Source organism: Podarcis filfolensis, assembly GCF_964270895.1.
Source record: "Podarcis filfolensis genome assembly, chromosome: 4".
Classification (NCBI taxonomy): domain Eukaryota; kingdom Metazoa; phylum Chordata; class Lepidosauria; order Squamata; family Lacertidae; genus Podarcis; species Podarcis filfolensis.
Window position 1 is genome coordinate 95686442 of NC_139607.1, and position 25789 is coordinate 95712230.

The window sequence follows — 25789 nt, forward strand, 5'->3', positions numbered from 1 at the left end:
AATGGCCCATCTGTTCCAGAATCCTGTTCTCACAGCGGCCAACCAGATGATTGGGGGGAATGTCACAAGCACAATTCGAACACGAGCCCTCTCCCCTCCTGTGGTTTCCAGCGGATGTGGATGCAGAACGTAGCCCTCCTGCCTAGTAGACATCAATGGCCCTCTCCCTCTGTGTTCTTCCCCTGTCCTAGAGCAATAAGGAGGATTATCGCAATAGGGGAGAGCGTGGTTGACTTTTTATAGAGATGTTAAGAAGGAATGGTCAACAGTGCCACCTAGTGGGGAGAGCCAAGCAATACACACAGGTACAAGATGCTTAAATGGACAACAGAGCATTTTCGGTTATCATACTTCACTTCCCGGAGTGTTCTCTCAAGCGGCCATTTAATTACAAAACACTAAAATCACCATTTAGAAAATATTTGACACAAGTTGTATTAGAGCCTTCAGAGGATATCTACTTGAAGTAGTATTTCAGCACCAAAAAAAACAGGGCAGTTCAACTGATATGTATATACAGGATACATCAAAAATGCTTATTTATAATGAAATCTATACAAAAAAGAAAAAACCACGTTAAAAAACCAGTTCCTATATACAATTCTTTCTTTTCCCCCCTTTTTTTAAAAAAAGCAACGTCTTCATTACTTAGTTGTACAGACCGTTTCTTACTTTTTACTACAGTTGATTCAGTCGACGCAACACACACACCTTTTAAAAAATTGTATTATTCGTTGTGCAAACAAAAATGGTAAGGCTTGGAAAAGGATCATCTCAGAAACAACAGAAGGTCAGTAATTTTAAGGTGTTTTTTTTTTTCTTTGTAAAGTCTCTTAACAGTCATAATTAAATTTCCTCTTTTTTAAAAAAAGAAAAAAGCACGTAAGAACAAAAGAAATGTCTGAATGTCACAACCCACAACACAGTTCCTCTCTCGGATTATCAATGCCCTTTGTTCTGTTTTTGAGACGTATTTCTCCCACCCTGCAGCTTAAAGATCAAACCGTTTCTCTTTACAAAAAAGAAAAGAAAGTATTGAGGTTGCTGGGCCTGTTTAACAGGACCAAGGAGCGTGAAGCTGGAATTCTCTCTTCAGGTTTTCCTATTTTGAATAAATAAAAATAACTTTAAATGTGGGACGATTTCATCTGTGCCTGGAAGAAATGGGATTTCTTGGTGTCTGATCCAGTAAGAGGATCTCCTCGCAGCGTGTTTTCCCTGTGATCCTGAGTGTTCCTGGACAATACTGCTTTGTGTCTAGAAGCGGCCGATCTTCATAAGCTTATTTGAAAATAAAATGGCACATCAGTGCAGGGAAGCCACAACACACACCAGACAAAATTTCTTAAGTGCTTTCCCAGCACCAAAGGACCTAGGCATGCTACGTTTTAAAAAAATAAAATAAAATTACAAACATCTTGCGATGGGAGTTTCATTCAACTACAAACGGAGAGCGCTGCTGCCTGTTTTCAACCAAGAACGTTTTTAGCAGCCGGTCCAGAATGTCGTAGCAAACAAAAACTTCGGGGACTAAGAAATAAAAACCGCCGCGTGTTTGTCTTCTTTGCTTGGAAAAAAAAAATACATTCCCACTGTCGTACGGCTAAACCGGCGCGGCAACACCATCTACCTCCGAAATCGTTTCGCGACCACTGCTGTTCTCCGCCAGCACCCTGATGCTTGGCGAGCCCCCCCAAAAAAGTGCTTCTGGAGAATACTACAAGGGAGTCTTCGACACCAGCAGCCGAGTCTTTGCTTCGCCTTCCAGGGACCGTCGTCCTTTTAAAGTGCACGCCGGCATCCCAGGCACGCTACGAGTGTTCGGAGCTCTGCATTGGGCTGGGCTCGGTCCCGTCCTCGTTGCCGCTGTCGAGGTCCTGCTCCATCGCGGTCTCCTCCTCGTCGAGGCGCTGGCTGGTGAAGTTGTTGAGCTCAAGGAGGCCGCTGGGCTCCACAACCACGTTGGAGGTGGAATGGCAGGCCACGGAAAACTGAGGGATCGTCTGGAAAAGGAGGAGGCAAACTGTGCATTAACAGCCATACGAGAAATATGTAAAATAACTAAGCAAGTATTAGACATCACCCCGGAACTGGCCTTGCTAAACATCTTCCAAGACAACAATGCCCATTTACACCACAAAGAACTCATAACCCACCTACTTTCAGCAGCCAGAAACACCATAACCAGACACTGGAGAGACCTGTCAGGAGTAAGCATGGACCAATGGTACCAAATAGTATGGGAAACAGCCCTACTAGAAAAATTAACCAATAAACTGAAACTGACACGGGGACAAACAGAAGAAGATGCCTTTATGGCTCCCCTTTATCACATACACAGCCCAACAAGACAATGACAATAATCCACCAACAGCATACAAATCAATATGGCTAACCTGATCCAAAACACCCACCCACCCCACTCACACACGAAAACAAAGATCATCACAGCCAATCACAAATGAACAACCACACCCTAGGCCAACCCCAACCTCTCTCACCACCAAAGGAACACAAGTGAACAGTAGAGAACCTGCAAGAGCAACGCTGACACCAAACCCTACATATATTAAGCAAAATAGAAACATTGCCCCCCCATCTCCACCCCCTCCACCCCTTTTCTTCCTAACGTCTCAACAAATGAAACTGATTTGTAAAAATGTTACATGGAAAAAATACGAGAGACATTACATATACTTCTGTAAAGCAAGAAAAACTTTAATAAAAAATTAAAATTAAAAATTAAAAGCATAGCAAAGCTAAAGGGGAGCAAGGCAAAGAGAGCTTAAAGGCACTTTTTTGTGACAGCTTTCTTTTTTAAATTTTTTTAAATTTATACTTCTCAGATACACAGTGGTACCTCTAGTTATGAACTTAATTCGTTCCGGGGGTGCGTTCTTAACCTGAAACTGTTCTTAACTAGAGGCATGCTTTCGCCGCTGGCACACGATTTCCGTTCCCCTCCTGGGGCAAAGTTCTCAACTTGAGATAACCCTTCCAGGTTAGCAGAGTTTGTAACCTGAAGTGTTTGTAACCTGAGGTACCACTGTACAGTGATACCTCGGGTTAAGTACTTAATTCGTTCTGGAGGTCCGTTCTTAGCCTGAAACTGTTCTTAACCTGAAGAACCACTTTAGCTAATGGGGCCTCTCCGGCTGCCGCCATCCGCGCGATTTCTGTTCTCATCCTGAAGCAAAGTTCTTAACCCAAGGTACTATTTCTGGGTTAGCGGAGTCTGTAACCTGAAGCGTATGTAACCCAAGGTACCACTGTATACATTCCACTGATTTTACAATCAGTTCCTTAAATTTTAAGTTCCTTAAATTTATCTTTTATCTCCCCCCAGTTTACCTGGATCAAGATCTCCGCAGGAATCTCCTCCACTTTCTTTGGGGCGATGTTCTGGATGCGAATGAAGTGGTTGCCGGCAGCCGGGGCGCCCTGCTTCCTCTCTGGCAAGGACAGCTTGATGGCAGGGGGGCTCGAGGCAGAGTCCAGGCGCTTGGGCTGCTGGAGGACCGACGCTGCCATCCCGACCGTGGCCACTCTCAGCACCGAGGCGGGCACGGATTCCGCTTCGCCGGGGGGCCCGCCGCCGGCGGGGGAGGCCTTGCTGTTTGGTGGGTCCGCCGCCACGCGGTCCACGCTGGTGTCGATCTGGGCTTCCATCATGGACATTTTCAAAATGTCCGCCACCGCCGTCTTTGCAGACACCTGGGCGGGAAAGAGGTTCGGAAGGGGCGGCGCCAGCTTGGGCACCGCGCTGATGCTGGTCACCTTGGAGACGGTGGGCGGCTGGTGGCCTTCAAAGGTTATCTTTGTAACAGAGGATCCTTGGGTTATGATGGGCTGGTGCACCTGGGAATTAAAAGGGGGTTCATGCAGGTTACGGGCAGGCTGGCTGGACGCATGGCGCTACTTAAACCTAAATGACAGTAATAAACACCAGCAACGGGGGCGTGATTTTGAAAGTCAAAGTGCTGTGAGACAGAATAATACATAGCAACGTAAGGGGGATAATACGTTAAGAGGCTGGAGAGGCTTTCAGACTGCGAGGTGCCTTGCTTAGGCATCTACAACCAGCAATCCCGTATTCCTTTGGGATTTACACCCCCCAAAGCATTTCCCTGCTCAATTCCACCCCTGCCCCCACCTCAAAAGGAGTTTTAAAAAGAGAGGAGTGACTTTTTGCCCCTAAGCGTCTATGGCAATCGATACATGTTTCTGTCTGCTGATTCATTTTTCCTTGGTTTCCCCTTCGTGGTTTTGCGCCCTTCCCCAAGGAAAAGGAGGTTTGCTCTTCTCAGAGAAAGCAGTTTTTACTAAGCTGAGGGTGATGTAAAACGACAAAGGAAGACGTACAATGGAGGTCCTTAGAGTGCCGCCGGGCCTTCGTCTTTACGTTCCACAGAAATTAACAAAAAAAGGTATTACGGGGACAGAAATCAATAACTTTATACCTAAAAAGAAGAACAAAACAAAAGTGAAAATGAAATAAAATCAGGAAATCGGTCCATGCAATGGCAGTTGCAAAAGATCTGTATTTAGAAAGCGTCTGAAACTAATAGAAATCACTAGCCTGGCGGGCCTTCTCTTCCTAGCACAGAGAGGGGTCGCGCCTTCCTTGCACCCAGCTCTGACTTTCAAAAAATACACTCCTGGCACAGCATAGCTTAAACGTGAGCTTAATCACTGCGCAACTATGAAGTTAAATGGGTGGCCTTGGAGCCAGACACTCCCTCAGCCTAAGGGTCACAGCTCAGATCAGCTGCCTTGCATGCCAAAGTTTCCAATTTAAATCCCAAGCAGCATTCCCAGGTAGGGCTGAGAGAGACCTCTGAAACCACGGAGAGCCTCTGTCACTCAGGGTAGATAATGCTGAGCTAGGGAGACTCACGGTCTGACTGCATATAAGACAGCTTTCTATGTTGGTCCCTTACCTTTCCCGCCCCGGCCACAGTGATCCATGCAAGGGTCACCTCCAGGCTTGACTACTGTAATTCACTCTACGCGGGGCTGCCCTTGAAGCTGTCCCAGAAACTCCAGCGGGTGCAGAATGCTGCAGCGAGGCTCCTCACGGGGTCCCTGCCATGGGAGCATATTCACCCAGTGCTTTTCCTGCTGCACTGGCTCCCAGTGGAGTACAGGGTCAGATTTAAGGTGCTGGTTTTGACCTTTAAAGCCCTTCATGGCCTAGGACCCTCGTACCTACGGGACCGCCTCTCCTGGTATGCCCCACGGAGGACCTTAAGGTCCATAAATAGCAACACCCTAGTGGTCCCGGGCCCTAAGGAAGTTAGATTAGCTTCAACCAGAGCCAAGGCCTTTTCAACACTGGCTCCAGGCTGGTGGAACGCTCTGTCTCATGAGACCAGGGCCCTGCGGGATCTGATTTCTTTCCGCAGGGCCTGTAAGACAGAGTTGTTCCGCCTGGCCTTTGGCTTGGAGCCAATTTGATTCCCTCCCTCCCCCTCTTTCTTTTTTCTTTTCCTTTCTCCTCCTGCGATGAGGTTTCAATATGTTAATATTGTATTTTAATTTTGTTTTTAAATTATATTCATTCAATTTGTTTTTATTATTGGTTGTTAACCGCCCTGAGCCTGGCCTTGGCTGGGAAGGGCGGGGTATAAATAAAATAATAATAATAATAATAATAATAATAATAATAATAATAATAATAATAATGTTCTTCCTATGCTACCTCACAGGGCTGTAGCGAGGATAAAATGGGAACAAGGAGAACCAAGAACACTACCTTGTGCTCCTTGGAGGAGAAAAGTCATCGTACATACAGAACGATCACAAGTTATGTGCATTTAACCTGCACAATTTCTACCACTGAAGCTGGGCTGGTTGAAACCGTGCAACTTAAAACCAAGCAAGGTGGAGCATTTAAAAGTTATTTTGGGCTTCCCTGGCACAGAAAGGGATGTGAAGTTTTCCGCCTTGTTTTTGGGGTGGAGGGAGGGCAAAACCCTCTTGGAGCATGGATTATGGGAGGCTCTCAATGTCCCGTAAAGCTATCTGAAATCCGGCAAGATCTCAAATGAGCATCGCTGTGTTACTTTTATTGTTGTTAGCCGCTCTGAGCCGGGCTTCGGCTGGGGAGGGCAGGATATAAATAAAATATTATTATTATTATTATTATTATTATTATTATTATTATTATTATTATCGCCAGCATTCCAGAGTGGGCACACCGAATAGGCCTTGCCCTCCAAGCATAGAATCGTAGAGTTGGAAGGGAACCCAAGGGTCATCTAGTCCAACCCCCTGCAATGCAGGAATCTCAGCTAAAGCATCTATGGCAGCTGGCCATCTAACCTTTGCTTAAAAACCTGCAAGGAGAGTCCACAACCTCCCAAGAGAGACCGTTCCACTGTCTAACAGCTCTAACTGTTAGAGCAGTTCTTTCTGATGTTTAGTCGGAATCTCCTTTCTTGTAACATGAAGCCACTGGTTCGAGTCCTACCGTCCAGGGCAGAAGAAAACAAGCTGGTTCCCTCTTCCATGTGACAACCCTTTAGCTATTTGAAGATGGCGGATATCTGAAGCAAGGTGGAGAGCTTAAAAGCTCCTAAACGGCCTCGGTCCAGTATACCTGAAGGAGCATCTCCACCCCCGTTGTTCCGCCCGGACTCTGAGGTCTAGTGCCGAGGGCCTTCTGGCGGTTCCCTCGTTGCGAGAAGCCAAGTTACAGGGAACCAGGCAGAGGGCCTTCTCGGTGGTGGCGCCCGCCCTGTGGAACGCCCTCCCACCAGATGGCCAAGAGAAAAATAACTACCAAACTTTTAGTAGACATCTAAAGGCAGCCCTGTTTAGGGAAGCTTTTAATGTTTAATAGGTTATTGTATTTTAGTGTTTTGTTGGAAGCCGCCCAGAGTGACTGGGGGGACCCAGCCAGATGGGCGGGGTATAAATAAATTATTATTATTATTATTATTATTATTATTATTATTATTATTATTATTATTATTATTATTATTATTATTGCCCTGGGTTTGCATGGAACGAAAAGAGCGTTTAGCCTCTCTGCTTTGCTTGGAGGGCAAGACCTGCTTGAAAGGCGTGGGCTCTGGCAGTGCTGGGCACACTCTCTGTCTCCCACCCGCCCCAAGTTGCCAGACATGAGACGACTCTAAGGGTCTGAGTTCAGGCGGTTTTGGGGTTTAGTTGGAACCCCTGGACCCAACCCCCTGCGAAAGATACGACTGTATTGTAATAAAAATTGTAAGAGCAGAGGGAAGGGTGCTTGGGAACAGGAGCACAAACACGGAAAGCCTCAAAGGCCCTATATATTTGCCACTGGTTCTCTGCCCCCTTAGCTCTGTCCTCGCCAAAGCCTCATCCTCCTCACAGGCAAATCATACGAATGCTACCAAGTGGCAGCCATTGGCAGGAGGAGACAGTGGCTGCTCTGTTCAACACGGCATTACACAAAAGAAATTACCGTGAAAATCCCTGAAACAAGAAGTAATCGACTATAGAATAGCAAAAATTAAAAAATAAAATAAACTAGAATTAAACAAAGACTTTACGAGATGCCGGCTACAAAACTCGTTTCACTGAACTAATCAGTTTCCTCAGAAGGAAATAAAGAAACAAACTCAATTTCTTATTACTACTGCTTGGTTCTCTTAAATAAGGTTCATGTTTAAAACTTTTTTGAGTTTCTGCCCTGCTTTTTGAGTTTGTTTGAAACTTTAAAACCTCAATTTCTTATCACGACTGCTGGATTCTCTTAAACAGGGCTATGTTTAAAACTTGTCACTGAGGTTTTTATACCTTTTTTGTAAACTCGAGGAAGCATTTTCAGCCCTGCTCTTGAGCCTGTTTGATCTCACTTAAAATCTTATTATTTCTTTATTTCCTTCTGAGGAAACAGATTAGTTCAGTGAAACGAGTTTTGTAGCCGGCATCTCATAAAGTCTTTGTTTAATTCTAGTCTATTTTTTTATTTTTTTGTTATTCTATAGTCAATTACCGTATTTTTTGCTCTGTAAGACTCACTTTTCCCCTCCTAAAAAGTAAGGGGAAATGTGTGTGCGTCTTATGGAGTGAATGCAGGCTGCACAGCTATCCCAGAAGCCAGAACAGCAAGAGGGATTGCTGCTTTTGCTGCGCAGCGATCCCTCTTGCTGTTCTGGCTTCTGAGATTCAGAATATTTTTTCTTCTTGTTTTCCTCCTCCAATAACTAGGTGCATCTTGTGGGCTGGTGCAACTTATAGAAAAATATGGTACTTCTCGTTCCAGGGATTTTCGTGGTAATTTTTTTTGCTTTGTGTAATTTCTTGGTTACGTGACTGTCTTTTTTTTCACTGTTCAACATGGCAGCTTCCATGGGGCCCTCAAGGCAAGTGGAATTCTCCCCCCCCCCCCTCAACCCCTCGCAGCGCCCCGAGTCCTTTACCTGGCTTGCCGGCTGCTTCTCAGGAGGGGTGGAAAGCTGCATCTGTCCCTGGGGCGGCTGGGGCTGGACGTAGATCTTTTGGGCGGTGGGCGCCTGCTGCAGTTTAGGCAGCTGCTGGGTGGTCTTGACGGCCAGGACCTGGACGACCGTCTGCTGGGGCTGGGCCACCAAGGTGGGCAGCTGCCTCTCACGGGCTATGGGGTGGTGGGGCGGAGGAGGGGGCGGTGCTGCCGCCTGCGGGGCATCCAGCTTGGGCTGAGCCAGCTCCTGCGGCAGCGGGGCGAGCTTCTGGTGCCGGATGGAGAGCTGGGGCATCTGGGGCAGCTTGTGGGGCAGCTGTTCTGCCTGGAGGTGGATGGTCTGCTTCTGTTTGGCCTGGAAGCACTGGAGGGTCTTGACCTGAAGCTGCGTCTGCTCCAGCTGGGGCGGCTGGCTCAGCTTCTGCTGCTTCTGTGCCTGCACCAGCGCCGAGCGGTAGAAGAGGCCCGTCTGGGGGTCCAAGGTGTCCATCTCCTCGACCTCCCCTTCCTCTGTCCCCAGCTGCTCGCTGTGCTTGGTGAAGGCCGTGTGGCTGCTCAGGGCCTTGACGCACACAAAGGAGAAAAGACGTCAGTGTTCAATGCATTCTTACGGGATACCACTCCCCTTATGAACTAGCCTGGACCCTGCAATTATGATCTGAGTGTTAGAATTCCTGATCTATGATTGCAGTCATGGGATTGTTGTCTTTCACATGACGGTGTATGTTTTGACTTCACAGAGTGGGAAGTGACGGAGACAGGATGTTTGCGTTACTGTGTTCCGTGAAGTGGGACTATTGTCCTTTTTCCCTTTGCTGTCTGGTGCTAGAGAGAGAGGGAGCCATGTTGCAGTGCTCCGTGTGTGTCTATGTGTAAATAAAGTAGATTAGCCAAAATGCTGAGTCGCTGAGGTCTGTTACGCAAGCTGCGAAGACTCTGCAGATCCCTAAGTGTGCCGATGTCTGTTGGCATCGGTCGCTGCGATGTTCGGGCAGAAAAAAGCTTTTGAAGCTCCCGAACAATCGGCCAGTAGGGAGGGAACATGCCAGTCGGGCATGTGTCTCTGCCAGGGTCCTACTCAAGTGTAGGCTGAACTCCTGACACTGAGGTCCTTCTTCACGTGCCTCCTCCATGAGATGCCTGGAGGGTGGCAACATGAGAATGGATCTTTTCTGAGCTGGCTCCCTGTCTGTGGAATGCTCTCCCCAGGTACGTCTGCCTGGTGCCATCCTTACATACTGTACCCCTAGGTGCCAGGCAAAAACATTCCTTTTCTCCTAAAGTTTTGGCTGACTGAAAAATCTGTGGTCTTTTAAATGTGTATGTAAGGGGTATTATTATTATTATAGTGGTAACTTCCTTCTCAAACTTAATCCGGTCCGGAAGTCCGTTCCAAAACCAAAGTGTTCCAAAACCAAGGCGCGCTTTCCCATAGAAAGTAATGCAAAAAGGATTAATCCATTTCAGACTTTTAAAAACAACCCCTAAAACAGCATTTTAACATGAATTTTACTATCTAATGAGACCACTGACCCATAAAATGAAAGCGATAAACAATGTACTGCCGTCGCACGATCAATCAATCAGTAGCTGAACTGAGTTCCACACAGTCACAAAAAAACAAAACAAAAAGAGCCACAAAAAAGCAAAATAAATAGCAAAACCAGACAGGCCTCAGCGTAACACTCAAAACAGAAGTGTGGCACTCAAATTGGATGCATAGCGCTCAAAATGGAGCACATTTGGCTTCCAAAAAAAAAGTTTGCAAACCGGTACACTTATTTCCGGGTTTGCAGTGTTTGGATTCCAAGTTGTTTGAGTACCAAGGCATTTGAGAACCAAGGTACTGTATTAGCTTCTCCAGGGAGGGAGTTTCCAAATCTCTAGCATCAACCCCTCAAGAGGGGAAACACAGCTAGATACCGGAGGCCCAATCACAGGAACCTCTCTGGATCGAAAAAAGGCTGCGTTGGAGAGACAGTTACTGACCTGCTGCATGATGTGGGTGATGGCGCCCGTGGAGGAGGCTGGGATGGATTTCACCACGACCGACGTTTGCGTTGCTGTCTGGGACTGGGCCACGTGCTGCAGCAGAGTCCGCTGGGGCTGGGAGGACTGCTGGTGAGGCTGGGACCGGTGGCTAACTGGAAGTGAGAAAGGGAAGGAAGGACAGGAAGGAAGGAAGAAAAAGATCAACGGTAGCCTCTCAGGGTGCGTCTGCCTGCTCCACTGGAATTCTCATGAAGCCATGGAAAAACTGGTGAGATTTAAAGTAAGTGTGTTCAGCAGCAGTGCTAGTCTTACATGCTGGGGTCAAAGGGACGTGGATCAGCCTTTGCCTCTAAGTGCTTTGAACTACAACTCCCCACAGCCCTAGGGCTGGTGAAGGCTGATGTACAGCTACAGGCAGGTAGGGAATGTCACCTAAAGTGACAGTGTAGATCTGGGAGGGGTGGGTGGGGCGGGAAGGAACAGAGAGCACCACTTCTAAGCGGCCACCACGTTCCAAAACTTGCTCAAGAAAGGGTACAGCACGGAGTGGGGTTGTACACTGCAAGGATCCCATCCTGCACCTTTCTCCTACGTGCATAGACACACGGGATCTCCATCAGCAGGTTTCCAGGGGAAAGAGCAGAGACTGTCCTTGATGCATTGTTGACCCCACCTGCGGAGCTTTAACTTCACCCACTATAAATGGAAAAGAGGGTTGTCGACAGCTACTAGCCATGATGGCTATTGCTCTGCCTCCACGGCTGGGAGGCAGGGATGCTTCTGAATGCCAGTTTATGGAAACCACAGAAGGGGAGAGGGGGCACTTGCGTTTGAATCCTGCTTGCGCGTTTCCCATAACGAGCATCTGGTTGGCCACTGTAAGAGCAGAGTGCGGCACTACTTGGGTCATTGGCCTGATCCAGCAGGCTCTTCTTATGTTCTTATGGCCAATTGTTCTTGGCCATTTGTTCATTCCTACGGAGAAAAGCAAAGGGTGGGTGGAATGGGGCCATATCTGTTCCCTGCCCTGGGATTCCAAGTCTCCTCCTGCCGCGTCTTTTGAGTCACAGTGGAGATTGACAGAAAGGTTGCAAGCTGGGTTTCCACAGCTACCTCCAAAACAGGTGGAGGTTTTGGAAGGCTCAGGAAAACCAAGTCCCCATCAGAATGTCTCGTTTCCCCGTCCTTTGCAGTTCAAGTGAACGTGCAAGGTGTCTTTCAAAAGCCTACGCACTAGAAAGGAACAAAACCACATTCTTAACAACCTGTGCAAATACACACAAGTGGATAACACAACGTTGAGAAGAGTCTGGCAGCTGGGTCAGGTCAAAGGTCCAACTAGCTGAGCATCCTGTTCTCACAGTGGCCAACCAGATGCCTACCAGGAAACCTGTGGACTTGTCCTGGTTAAAGGTGCCATGTTTTGGGTCTTTTCTATCATCTTCTGTATCACAGCAATGGCACAAGTGAAACTCGCTCTTGAGTAATTGCTTTAAATAACTCTGCCCTTGCAGAAAATTCTGTACACCAAGAAACTCACAAGGAATCCTGGTTAATCATTGTGAGTAGGCAAAAGCCCAGCAATGTTATGCTTTTAAAAAAACAACAACAACCAACGAGTAATTTGTTGGCACATTCCAGTGAGAGAGAAGAAAAATGCAGTCCTAAATCTTCAAAGGAAGTGTGGGAAATCAATAGGCTCATTAAAATCCAGGATAAGATCCAAACCGTCTCCACACCTCTTCCCCAGTTACATAGGTTACATAGATGCCTTGTGAACAAGCCTCTATGTGGTCAGAAGCCTCCATATGACTACTGGAAGCTGTCAATTCTGACAACTGCTACAGTCACCCACAGAAAGCCTCCTTCCAGACCCTAGAGCAGTGGTTCTCAACCTGTGGGTCCCCAGATGTTGTTGGACTACAACTCCCATCATCCCTGAGCTCTGGCCTTGCTAGCTAGGGGTGATGGGAGTTGTAGTTCAACAACATCTGGGGACCCACAGGTTGAGAACCGCTGCCCTAGAGCCATCAGTTACATGCTTGCCCACTCCTTGCCAGGCTTTTCTTTGCTTTTTGCAATGGTACAGAGGAACAAGTAGTCATGGCAATGTTCTAGTTCCCTCTGCTACCACAGAAAGGCTAAAAAGAAGTGTCCATGGTAGCAGCTCTCAGAACCAACAGCCAATACAATCAACTGGAGACTTCAAACTGCTAATCTATAAGCACTTGGGCAAAGCTTTCTAGTGTAAAAAATAAAATAAATTGGAAACGTCATGTACTGATCCAGATAAAATAACGGATCCCAATGCTGATGCACACCAGCACTCCCATGCTGTATAAGGTCACCCCAAGGGCCTCCAGAACAGTCTATAATGTTTTTTAATGTCTTTTAGAAATAAAACATCTAACCTATGTGGCTTTGGAGGTATTCTTCCGAATGTGAAGGAATACAGTGCTGTCTTCCTGAGTCTGCAGATAGACAAAGATGTTAGAGATACGAGAAGAGGCAATTTGCTCTGCTCATCTCCAGCCAGCGCTTGCTCTAAAGCAAAACCAACTATTTATCGTGATCTGTCCAGGAGTCTTCCCCAGCCCTACCTGTAGATGCTGGGGCTTGAACCCGGGACCTTCTGCATGCAGAGCAAGTGCTCCAACCAGCGTGTTGCAAAATGTTCCTCAAATGCAAACAGAGCGCCTGCTAGATCAGAACGAAGACTAACCTACATCTAATCTAACATCCAATGCCAGCTTCAGGGCACGTTCAGCAGGAGTCAAGCCATGAAGTGGAGAGGAAGGATAGGCTATACAGCCGCCAAGGAAATTTTCGAGCGTTAAGGAGGCAGACATCAACTGCTCTGCATTGCAGGGGGTTGGGCTCAAGCTTTGGCTCCCACCCAACTCTACAATTCTATGGTTCTGTTTGACAAGAATCTGTGGCAAGCTATTCCACAGGCTCCATTATTTGGGCAGGGGTGTGTGAGAGAGGAAGAGTGGGCGAGAGGGGAGACATACAGCAGCTGAGAAAAGCAGCCACCTACAACCTTCCCAGATACACACCTTGGAGACTGCCTCATTCCCAAATACAATCCATAAAGCCAGGCAAAAACAGGATCTGCTAGGCATGAATAAGGGATGGGAAATGGAGAGGCCTTCACAGTACTTCCAAATCCTGGAGTTGGGAGTTGGTTGTCCCCCTTTTTCTTGGAGGGGATCAAGTGTGGGTAGTGAGAGAGGCACTCTGCATTTACTCAGAAGCTCCACTAATTCCTGAACATGGTTCAGCTGCAGGCTCCAAGATGGAGCCGTAATACAAATTACACCCCAACTATTCTCTCTAGCCAATTCCCAGAGTTGGCACTTTCTTCTGCCCAAGATCTGTCAATGCTCAAAAGTAAGAATTTAACAGCAGCCCTGCTGATCAGACCACAAGGCCTAGGAAGACCTTCATTCTCTGCCCCAAAGTGGATAACCAGCCCACAAGCAGGGCATTAAAGCAACAGTCCTCTTTCCACTGTTTGTCCCCAGGTAAAAAGGTAAAGGTAAAGGGACCCCTGACCATTAGGTCCAGTCGTGGCTGACTCTGGGGTTGTGGCGCTCATCTCGCTTTACCGGCCAAGGGAACCGGCGTACAGCTTCTGCGTCACGTGGCCAGCAGGACTAAGCCGCTTCTGGCGAACCAGAGCAGCGCACAGAAATGCCGTTTACCTTCCCGCTGCAGCAGTACCTATTTATCTTCTTGCACTTTGAAGTGCTTTCAAACTACTAGGTGGGCAGGAGCTGGGACTGAGCAACGGGAGCTCAGGGATTCGAACCGCCGACCTTCTGATCGGCAAGTCCTAGGCTCTGTGGTTTAACCCACAGCGCCACCCGCGTCCTCAGGCAGGTTGCCTCTAAATATGGAAGTTCCATTTAGCTATCATGGCTACTAGCAATTGATGCAACTTCTCTTCTGCCAAGGATTTCTCTAATCCCCTCTCCAAACCAAGCGCCACAACCACAACCTGTGGCAGCAAGTTCCATGCTAATCATGTACTCTTCAGTGACAATCTATTCCAAGCACCCCCAAACTCGGCCCTCCAGATGTTTTGGGACTACAACTCCCATGATCCCTAGCTAACAGGACCAGTGGTCAGGGATGATGGGAACTGTAGTCCCAAAACATCTGGAGGGCTGAGTTTGGGGGTGCCTGATCTACTCTCTCTGCCCTGCTCATTCATTCAGAGCTCTACTGCATCAAACCCGCTTCCCCAAAAGATTGTTTTTTTTTTGCGGTAAGGAAAGTGATGGGAATGCAAAAGAAAGCAAGGGTTGCACACCTTCTAAATCAGGATGGATGCTCAATAAACTGGTCGTTGGGAGGTCCCAAAGGTCTGTGAAGTTTTCCACATCCTGCTTGCAATATATATATATATATATTGAAGTCCCACCAGGACCTTCTCCCCCTCCCATGTCTCCTACGTGACTCACCAGTGGTGATGTATTCTGCAACCAGTTCTGACTCCACCACGGCGATAGAGGGGCTTTCTGGAGAATGTCGCTTCTCTTGGGTCATCTGGATAGGAACTGCCATTTGGCTCAGATCAATCGTTGGCTGCCTTGGCTTGGATTCCAATTTCTCCTTCACTACTCAGGCATAAAGGAGGGGGGGGAAAGCAGAGATCACTGTTGTTGCTTTTTGTTTCGGACACAAGACTAAGTAAAGCACATAAGCCCCCAATGACACATGCCAAAAATTTTATTCATTTATTTATTGCATATCTTTGCCACTTTGTAATTCAAGGAGATATACAGGCAACCCCCCATTTTCATGCGCAACTGCACACACATTCATTGCTGCAAAGGGGCACGAAAGGGGCAAAGCAGGCCTAAAAGAGCACAAAAAGGGCAAAAATTGTGCGAAACAGCGTCTAGTAATCCCATAAGCCTTTGCAAAGGCAATCCCAGGAGCCTTTGCACCGACGCTTGAGGCCTGTGGAGAGTTGGAGCTTGAGCAAGGAGGTTTGGAGGGAGTGAATGTGTTGCTTTTGGGCTTTTTCAACACTGTTCCAAATATACGCAATTTCACTTAAACATGCGGTGCCTCAGTACATAACCCCCGCGTAAATGGGGAGTTGCCTGTACATGGTTGTCGCTCTCCTCATTTAATCCCCACAGCAACCCAGTGGGGTAGGTTAGGCTGAGAGGTAGCGACTGGCCCAAGGTCACTCAGTGAGCTGCATGGCCGAGTGGGGATTTGAACCCTGGTCCCTCAGAATCTAGTCAGACAATCTAACCACCACGCCATACCGGCTCTCTAGGGAAAGGGGGTGAGCAGCACACATAAACAGGACCAAGACCTTTTTTGCCACTGAAATAAAAACGCAAGTTAGTTGACGCAAGGGAACCACAGACGCTCCGGGATCAAGAGCGCCCACCTGTTGTTTGCTGGAGCTCCAACAGCGCTTTAATTGTCGAAGTGGCCGACTGGGATTCACTAGAGACGTCCTGGTAGATTATGGTGGGGCTGGAGTCCACAGCAATCTCGTGTTCTGACCAATCCTGGCTTCGGGAGGCAATGACGTGAACCACAGGCTGGGAATCTGAGACACAAAGGAACATAATATCGCAAGGAGAGCCTGCTGGATCAGGCCAACGGTCCAGCATCCGGTTTTCACAACGGCGAAACAGATGCCTGTGGAAAACCTGTGAGCAGGATTCGAGCGTAAGTGCAATCTAAATAAAGGTAAAGGGACCCCTGACCATTAGGTCCAGTCGTGGCCGACTCTGGGGTTGCGGCGCTCATCTCGCTTTATCAGCCGAGGGAGCCGGCGTACAGCTTCTGGGTCATGTGGCCAGCATGACTAAGCCACTTCTGGCGAACCAGAGCAGTGCACGGAAACGCCGTGTACCTTCCCGCCAGAGAGAAAGGTAAACTTACCTTTACCTATTTATCTACTTGCACTTTGATGTGCTTTTGAACTGCTAGGTGGGCAGGAGCAGGGACCGGGCAACGGGAGCTCACCCCGTCGCGGGGATTTGAACCGCCGACCTTCTGATCGGCAAGTCCTAGGCTCTGTGGTTTAACCCACAGCGCCACCCGCGTCCCTTTAAGTGCAGTCTATGCTCCTGCAGTTTCCAGCAACTGGTATTCTAGCCATCGATAGCCCGCTCCTCCATGAATCTGTCTAATCGTCTTTTAAAGCCATCCAAGGTGGTGGCCATCACTGTGTGTTCTATTATTTTATCTGCCCTGAATCTTCCAATGTTCAGCTTCATTAGATGAAAAAATTATCTCTATTGTCATTGTCCCATACAGAACAACGAAATTGAAAAAATCTACATCAGACATTCAAAAACCAACAAGTCTCCTATCCCAGCTATCCCAGCCTGGTTAGCCCCCTAAAAACTCTGATACCCCATTTTTAAATACAATATACTCCCATAGAGACTCCTTACACTGCATTTAAAACCAAAATCGCATTTGTATAGAAATTGTTTCTCAGGCAGCTAGTCCTGGTCTTTATAACCCTGAACCTTCTTCCAGAAGGCAGAAGCTGAAAGAGATCATTTCCGGGGTGTGCACTGTCCTGCGCTATCTCTGCAGCTTTCTTATGGCACTTGGAAGCATAGATTTGATCCAAGGTGGGAAGAGTGCACCTAATTATTCTCTCCGCGGTCTGGACAGCACTTAAGAGAAGGGGGGCATCTCTAAAGAATTGCTTTTGATATTTCTCCTAGCTAAGCCGCAGGCCCATCTTACAGCTTGGGAGTTTGTTGGGTGCGAACTCTTCAAAACGAATTTCATGTAACTTCAGGGATGTCAAAGCTGCTGTTCTTCCCACCTCCTCCAATTTGCACTTTGCTGCTCCCTGTTGGCCATCGATCTAGGCGGCCATGTTTTCTTACGAAAATGATCACAGACAAAGATGGAAATAGGAGGAAACCAAGTACTGTTGCATCAGCAGGTGCGCAGGCTCTGTTGTGGGTGTGCATGGAGCCGCATGTCCTTTTAAGGGCATGCATGCTATTTTAAGTGCTTGCATGCTATGATTAAGGAAACATGGTAACCGGGACTAAGGGGCTGGCCACCAACGGGAACCGTCCAAGCCGTAGAATTTTATGATTCTAACTCCATGGACAGGTGCACACTAACAACCTGATCAAAGGACATCTTATGAGCACGCAGAACAGTCAGGGATGCAGAGAAGCTCAGAAGCCAAGTTCATGAGGCCAGCCAAAGCCAATCTGCTCCCGAAGTCCGAACCACAGAATTGTTTTGAATTGCAAAGGAACCACTAGGATCATTTAGTCTCAGCTCGGAAGTCCCCAAAACTTGGGGATGCAACCTCCGGGAAAATATAAAAACCAACCCAAGCCACATTATGCTAGGAGATCTATGCAGGTTTAACCTTGGGAACCCTGTGAGGATTCTGTTGAAGAAGAGCTGCTGTCTGTGTACGCCTGGGGCTCCTCTTTCACCTCTGGCAGCAAAGCGTTCCCTGCCTCCACCACCCGGGAAGCCTGCTGAAGGGTTTCGGTGACCAGTTGCCTTGTCTGCTCACTCACAACCGTTGCCTGGAAGGTCACTGGCTTTGGCTTGATAAGGACCTGAAAAGAAGGGGGGGACAGTTTACAGCAGGGGTGGACATTTGTTCACACCAAGGGCAACGTTATCTCCATGCAAAGTTCTTGGGGCCCACATTCCGGCACCGGGTGGGACAAGACCCAGACCCAGTTCTCCCCACAGAAACAGAGGCATATGTTTAATTCCACTAAAGATTCGGCTTTTGTTTTTTCAGACTTTTCTTTAGAAAGGCTTTTTTTGTGGAAGCGGGAAAAGTGCTCTCCATCACTCTTTATCTCTCCCGATTGTGCCCTCAGCAATCAAAGTGGAAGAATATAAATACAGTCCATAAATAGGAACACCCTAGAGGTCCCTAAGGAAGTCAGATTAGCTTCAACCAGAGCCAGGGCCTTTTCAAGACTGGCTCCGGCCTGGTAGAACGCTCTGTCTCATGAGACCAGGGCCCTGTGGGATCTGATTTCTTTCCACAGGGCCTGTAAGATGGAGTTGTTCCGCCTGGCCTTTGGCTTGGAATCAACTTGATCCCCTTCCCCTCTTTCCTTTCTCCATATGTGATGGTACTCCTATTTGGGGACTTCCCTGGTTTTTTCCTGGCCCACGTAGGACTAGTCTGGATAGTTGGCCTTGGTGAAGATTTGACATTTTCATCCCCAAAAAGTTTTTGATTTGAGTTTCTACTGAAATGAGGCTGCATTTTAATGTTGTACTTTAATCTTGTTTTTAAGTTGTATTTTATTCAACAGTTTTTATACCTGGTGTTAGCCGCCCTGAGCCCGGTCTTGGCTGGGGAGGGCAGGGTATAAATCAAAATGATGATGATGATGATAATTATTATTATTACACAGCTGAACTGGCCCCACAGTTAAGTCAAAGCCTCAAACTTCAAAATGCAATTGTGTCCTGGAAAACTGGAGGTTGCAAAATCCATGGACTACACAATATGATTTCAAACATACACAGCTGAAAGATGCTGGTTGATATCCTACAAGCAAGGTAGAGAGCTTGAAAGTTCTTTTTGCAGCAGGAAAACTGGGCCAAAAACAGCTGTTAAGCTCTCCACGTTACTGGGGAAGCAAGACTTTCTCCATACGCTGGCTCCAGAAGCCCAGGGACGCTCCCACGAGATCTAGTGGCCACAGCCCAGACCCAGTGTGCAGAGAAGGCCTTGCTCGCCAAAGCAAGGCAGAGTTAAAAAGCTATTTTTATGCTGGTGGTGAAACACGTTAGCCCTGCCCCCCCCCCCCCGCCCAAAGTTCTTAAGCATACCTGCGTTTTACCCTGCTGCCCATAAACAATTTTGGTCGGGATGATTTTGGTAGCTGGCTGGACGGCAGACCCGATCCCTTTTGGCTGCGTGACGATCATTTTGGTAATGGGCCTGGTGGCAGTGATGATGGCTGGCTTCGCTCCAGCTGGCACCGCTTGGATCGTTTTCTCTCCCTGAGGAAAAAACTTGCAGGTTTGCCTTGGTGAGACTAGGCCAGAAAATTAAAAAATCACACCCATTATGTGACTGAACTCACTTGCTCTCCTCTCATACTCCACCTGCATGGGACCAAGCAATTTCCCCCTATGCAATGCAAAGGGTTAAAAGCCCTGTAACTGCATGCTTAAAGGTAAAGGGACCGCTGACCATTAGGTCCAGTCGTGGCCGACTCTGGGGTTGCGGCGCTCATCTCGCTTTACTGGCCGAGGGAGCCGGCGTACAGCTTCCGGGTCATGTGGCCAGCATGACTAAGCTGCTTCTGGTGAACCAGAGCAGCGCACGGAAACGCTGTTTACCTTCCCGCCAGAGCGGTACCTATTTATCTACTTGCACTTTGACGTGCTTTCGAACTGCTAGGTTGGCAGGAGCAGGGACCAGGAAATGGGAGCTCACCCCTCACGGGGATTTGAACCACCGACCTTCTGATCGGCAAGTCCTAGGCTCTGTGGTTTAACCCACAGCGCCACCCGCGTCCCTACTGCATGCTTAGTGGAGAGCAAACTATACACAAAACTTAAGGATGGACCATCTGAGTAATACATTTGGCACCAGCTTGGCTGCAGGAGTTGCCAGAAGGAGGGTCTACTCTTTAGCCTTTTCTTCTCCCAGAGGCCTCTTCCGCAAGGCAGCGGGTATTGATGATGATGATGAAATAGCGATAATCACACTCCCTCTCTCTTACCCCTGCATTTAGCAACGTCGTGACCACGTTTTTGCCCGGAAGCCCTTGGATGGTGGTTCCTTTCCCCGTCGTCTTCTGCACCACTATCACGTTGGGCTTGGACGTCACGGGGATGGTTGTGATTTTGGTCGTAGTTCCTTGGTTGCCCGAGTGGGAGGGGAAATAGAAAGGAGGTTCGGTTAGAAGCAGCAGTGCTTGCCCCATTACTGCTGCGGTTCCCCCATGGCATTACAATTTAAAATGGCCTCATCCAAGCACCATTTAGGGGGCACCAAGTACAAGAAAACACCAATGACACTCCCTTCTCTCTATTCCAGGCAGGGGGACCCATAACCGCTTCCCCACTCAAGGCAATGGAGGGAGCTAAGCTGGCCAGCAGTCACTGGGGAGCTATAGCTACAGGGGCTTCCAGAGCATGCACCAGAGGGCACAGGGACCCTGGGAAGGGGACAGTTTGCTAGGCCAGGGGCACAACCTCATATCAGGTCAGGTCCAACTGGAAAAACTGACCGGAAAAGCAGTTTTTTACCTGCCAGAGCAGATCTCAGTTAAAAACAGGAGACCCTGTCGTCTCATGTGGCTTTGCAGCTTGTCATCGGTAAAACACCAGCAAAATCACAGGGTGAGGGGTGCTGTGACGCATCATGGAGGGGGCTGGGGTGGGGCTGGGGAATCATGCAAAGGTTTCTAGAGCATTGCAAGTTTTGGGTACCTTTTTGTTGGAAATAGGTCTTCATCAAGGAGTTACCTTTCAAAAAAAGCGAAAATACAACAGCTTGGTCTACACGCAGTGGTATTTGCTCAGAACATTGCCAGCTTCCAGGGGGAGGGGGTGTTTGAATTAAAATACAAACAGACTAAAAATATGCCACTGTTACAGATCAGCATTCATTTGTCTTTTCGACTACAAAGAAAAATGGAGTTTCCATGCGTGTTCCAGCGACTGCCGTTACTGCAAAGATTTATTGCTGATTCGCACAGGAAGCAGGGAAGGGCTTCCTCCATTTTTATTTTTTAAAAACGTATTTTGTTTTGCAACAAAAACAAGACAGCATATATGTATAAATGCACGAGTAACATATAGTCAAGTCATAAATGTACGAGTAACATATAGTCAAGAGCATTGGTTAAGTCTCTGTCTTACTGTGATACATTTGCTCTTCTTTACTTATGACTGGAATTCTCCTTCTTTGTAAACAAAGACGACACTATAAACAATCGTATTTCAGAGTACGTCACTTGCTGGCAGCGGTGGGCAGTTACATTTCTTTTGTGCTATGTATTTAATAAACGTGGCTTGCAGCTTTTCTTTGTCATTCTTAAACTGTTCCTTGTACTTCACCTATTGCATCAGTTTCCCCCTCAATGCAATGTTCAAGTTTGCTGGTACTATTCAGACAGCAAGTTGTCTCCTAAATCTTTCCACCTTCTAGCTATTGTCAAGCGTGCTGATGGTAAAAATTTTAATAAGTCCTTATTTGTAACATTGTGACTTCCCTCATCAAATCTGAGTAATAATAACCCCAGGATCTAGGATTTAGAGTTTTTAGGGGGGTTTGAATGTTTTATGTAGTTTTTCAATTTCATTGTTCTGCATGGGAAAATGACAATAAAGATATCGTATACCGTATCGTATATCGTATATTTAAGTCTAGTTTCTGACCAGTGACAAGTCCCATTTCCTAACAGATACTTTCCCTGGAATTCCTCTATCTTTCCATCCTGGGACTATCTATTAATATCTATATAACTCTATCTTATGTGTTAGAGTGTGTGTGGTTTATTCACCTGTTTCTGTTTTGATTGCGTATTTTGCGTTTTTATATTGTAATTTTACCTTGTGAACTGCCCTGAGACCTGCGGGCATAGGGCAGCATATAAATGTAATTCATCAATAATTATAATGATAATTCCTTCTTGCAGCCTACTGCTGGAGCCCACTGTTCAAACATACAACAGACAACCCAGCCGAAGCTCCACGGACTCAAACTGACCCATCTGGTCCCTGCGTTTGTCGAGACACAGGCCTACCTACCAGAAACGATATTGCTGCTGATTATCTTGCCTCCCAGCGTAGCAAGCGATTTGGGGACAACCGTGATGATGCTACCGCTGGTGGTTTTGACGTAAGTGGCGGCGCCCGGCGTGCCAGTCATGCGTGTCCCAATGGACGGGCTGACCGTCGGACGAGTGTAGGTCGCCTGAGTCCCTGGTTCAAAGGGGGGGAGAGGGAAGACAGCAGAGGCATCAGCGGAAGGAACCGACACTGTGAGCTGAGAATCAGAGCTCAGCCATTGTATGAGCCGCTGTTCAGAAAGTGGTGCCTGAGTTTTGATTCTTCTCCTCCCGCCGTTGCTTTCCCCTTGTGTGTTGTGCAAGCCTGTGGGGAGCGACGGCCTTGTTTTGATTGTATCCAAGCTGCTCCAGGAGCCTTTTTGGCTGAAGAGCAAGGTTACAAATGTTTTAAATGAATAGACACCAATGGGAGGTGAACACTGCCAAAACTGTGCGCATGCACATAAGCACACACAAACCCCGGACAGGTGGCAAGCCTAGGGTCTCGGCGAGGCAGACATGGGATCGCAGCACTTCAATGTCCCTCTGTGCAAATGCCAAATCCCTGCACACAGAAAATCAGCATGTCAGGGAGAAGGCTAAAACTGTGCATGTTATATGCTCACATTTATTCTGTGAGCCGCCCTGAGAGCTGCGGGTATAGGGCGGTATATAAATTCAATTAATCATCATCATCATCCTCACCCCTTGCAAATTCTGCAAAAGTGGAGAGGTGTCTTGGCTGTTCCACTTTAACAGGACTGAATGCTCCTCAACACAAAGACACAAGTCTTTGGAAATTGAAAATCAGCAGGTCAGGGAGAAGACTAGGTAGGAATCCTTGTCTCCGACATGTTAATGTGGGCCCCACATCATAACGAAGAGAATGGAGTATTTTTTTTTATTTTTAGTACACAACCTTACTTGTATTCTCATGTAAGTAGGCTAAAAACGATTCAAATATGTCAAACAATCTGTACTGTACAATCGTCTTCACTGTGCCCTAGGTACATCACCATTTAAGCTTATTTCCCAAGTTTAAAATGCTTTCCACCCTCTACAGAGCATAGGAAAGAATCACTCACCAGCAGGGGCTGTGACCAGTTTGGTTGTCATGATGGTCCCATTACTGCTCACCACCATAATAGGGGAATTGCTACTGCTGGGCAAAGTTGCTGTGACTGGCTTGGGGAGAATTTTGCTGGGCTGCACTTGCTGGGTGATTATTTTGACCCCTAGGAAAGAAAAGAGGCATCACGAGTGGGAGGTGGACGTAAGAAGCAAACATTAAAAAGGAAGGCCAGATAGCTACAGAAAGACAAAGAGTTTTCTGTTTGTGGCTTCTGTAGTGAATCTTGTACATAGCTCTCTCAATTTTTGGATTATTAATATGAGATTTAGAACGTAGAATGGTTTGGTAGCGTTTTGTGCGCCGCTTACGTGCTGCTTACTTTATACTGGTCTACTACGAGAATTGGCAGCACAGGTTCATTCCCTCAATCCCTGACATGGTGGCAGTGGGTTAACGCCCGGAGCAACCCACTGATCGGTACCTGATTCCTGCTTGATCTGGATGGTGGGCTTGATGCCTGGCGGAAGGGGAGACTGCTGGGGGTGCAGGCCTGGCTGCTGTTGCTGGGAAGGCTGTTGCTGTTGCTGCTGCTGCTGCGCGGCCACGGGGGAAGCCTGGGTTAGCTGCTGCTGCGGCTGGGCTTGCTGAAGCTGCTGCTTGGGAGACGGCTGTTGTTGTTGTTGCTGCTGCTGTTTAGGAAACGGTGTCAGGATCTGGGTCGGCGCCCCCACCAGGGTCTTGGGCGAAGGCAACCGGGCCGCTGCGACTTTAATGGCCGACGTGCAGACTCCTTCAAAGAGGAGGAAGGCAGGCATTTATTTGGTGCTTTGTCCTTTGTTTTGTACCATTACCAACCTCTGAGTCACAGCCAGTGCCCACTCCCACACTGAGTTCACGTGATCCGAGTAATAATAATACAGTCAGACCTCAGGTTAGGGTTAAATCTTTTCAGGTTGCGTCCTGCAGCAACCCGGAAGTAATGGAACAGGTTACTTCCGGGTTTTGCCGCTTGCGCATGCGCTCAAAATGACATCACGCGCATGCGCAGCAAGTCGCGACCCGCACAGACGTGGGTTGCGTTCTGCTCATGATGCAAACATGGCTCTGGAACGGATCCCATTTGCATCCAGAGGTACCACTGTAGTAGTAGTCATAATAATAATAATAATATATTATTTATACCCCGCCCATCTGGCTGGGTTTCCCCAGCCTCTCTGGGCAGCTCCCAACAGAATATTAAAAACACGATAGAACAGCAAACATTAAAGTCTTCCCTAAACAGGGCCGCCTTCAGATGCCTTCTAGAAGTCAGGTAGTTGTTTATTTCCTTGACATCTGATAGGAGGGCATTCCACAGGGCGGGTGCCACTACCAAGAAGGCCCTCTGCCTGGTTCCCTGTAACCTCACTTCTTGCAATGAGGGAACCGCCAGAAGGCCCTCGGAGCTGGACCTCAGTGTCCGGGCCGAACGATGGGAGTGGAGACACTCCTTCAGGTATACTGGGCCGAGGCTTCCCAAACTGCAGCCATTGAGTTTCATTCGCGTGGCCCGCAGCATGCCTTTGGGTTTGTGGCTGAAGACATCCCATCCGTTGCATCCAGCACCCATTTATACAGGCAACCCCCAATTTGCATGGGGATTGCATTCCAGGTTACAGCATGCGATGGTAGAGCATGCATAAGCCAATTTCCCCCCCTTTCCCGGCCACTTCCAGGTTGTAGCGATGCACATGGAGGCAGTCGCATGTTGACTAGACATATGTAACTCTGTCGTCGCCTTCAGTTGCGTTTTCACCACTTCCTCTATATCTTATGTTGTTGTTTTTAACGTATTGCAGGTTAGAATATGGAAGAAACAAAAGAAGTAATAAAAATGCGACTGGAAAGAATACAGCACCTAGCGTGGCACTTGACCGTTTCTGCAACAGCCAGAAGTTATGGGACATGCGCAGAGTGGAAATGAAGCAGTGCGCTGCCCCAGGATTTTTGCAGCACTGAAAGTGGGGTTGTCTCTAACTGCCCCATTACCAACATTAGTAAGTACAGTGGTACCTCGGGTTACATACGCCTCAGGTTACATACGTTTCAGGTTACATACGCTTCAGGTTACAGACTCCGCTAACCCAGAAATAGTACCTCAGGTTAAGAACTTTGCTTCAGGATGAGAACAGAAATTGTGCTCCGGCGGATAGCCATCTGAAGCCTTTGGAGCGCAGCGGGAACTCGCGCTGCGCTCCAAAGGCTTCACAACCTTGCCGCTGCTCCCGGACCTGTTCTGGGGGCTGGGCTGGGGGAAGCTCGGGCTTCCCCCGCCCCAGCACCGTGGCTAAAAATGAAGCCAAGACAGCGAGCGGGATCTATCCCGCTCGCTGTCTTGGCTTCTGCCAAAGCCAAGCGCAGCCTCTCCCAGCTGGAGAGGTTACGCGTGACTAAAGAGGAAGCCAAGACAGCCAGCCGGATGGATCCCACTTGCTGTCTTGGCTTCTTTGCTCAATGGGGCTGGGA

General features: G+C 47.9%; 2 protein-coding genes across 14 annotated transcripts in view; one reads left to right on the forward strand and one right to left on the reverse strand.

The window, feature by feature from the left end:
• The window catches only part of LOC310761832 (retinal guanylyl cyclase 2-like), a gene marked incomplete at its 5' end in the record, with an annotated part of 299090 nt that overhangs the window by 123404 nt on the left and 149897 nt on the right, over nt 1–25789 (forward strand). The gene's annotated exons all lie outside the window — the stretch shown is intronic.
• The window catches only part of EMSY (EMSY transcriptional repressor, BRCA2 interacting), a 44392-nt gene continuing 18824 nt past the window's right edge, over nt 222–25789 (reverse strand). For 3 of the 13 annotated variants that reach the window (XM_083609560.1, XM_083609557.1, XM_083609559.1), the window contains 15 exons: nt 23766–24074; nt 23298–23447; nt 22193–22366; nt 20870–20905; nt 20158–20294; nt 19256–19429; nt 17814–18012; nt 15840–16004; nt 14893–15048; nt 12835–12894; nt 11252–11398; nt 10421–10575; nt 8412–8993; nt 3352–3858; nt 222–2003 (listed from right to left, as the gene is read on the reverse strand). In XM_083609560.1, coding sequence (XP_083465686.1) covers nt 1812–2003; nt 3352–3858; nt 8412–8993; nt 10421–10575; nt 11252–11398; nt 12835–12894; nt 14893–15048; nt 15840–16004; nt 17814–18012; nt 19256–19429; nt 20158–20294; nt 20870–20905; nt 22193–22366; nt 23298–23447; nt 23766–24074 — 3143 coding nt within the window. In that variant the 3' untranslated portion in view covers nt 222–1811. Of the gene's footprint in view, nt 2004–3351; nt 3859–4362; nt 4461–8411; nt 8994–10420; nt 10576–11251; nt 11399–12834; nt 12895–14892; nt 15049–15839; nt 16005–17813; nt 18013–19255; nt 19430–20157; nt 20295–20869; nt 20906–22192; nt 22367–23297; nt 23448–23765; nt 24075–25789 lie in introns of all 13 variants that reach the window. The other 10 variants (XM_083609565.1, XM_083609564.1, XM_083609566.1 and 7 more) reach the window with 5 other exon arrangements.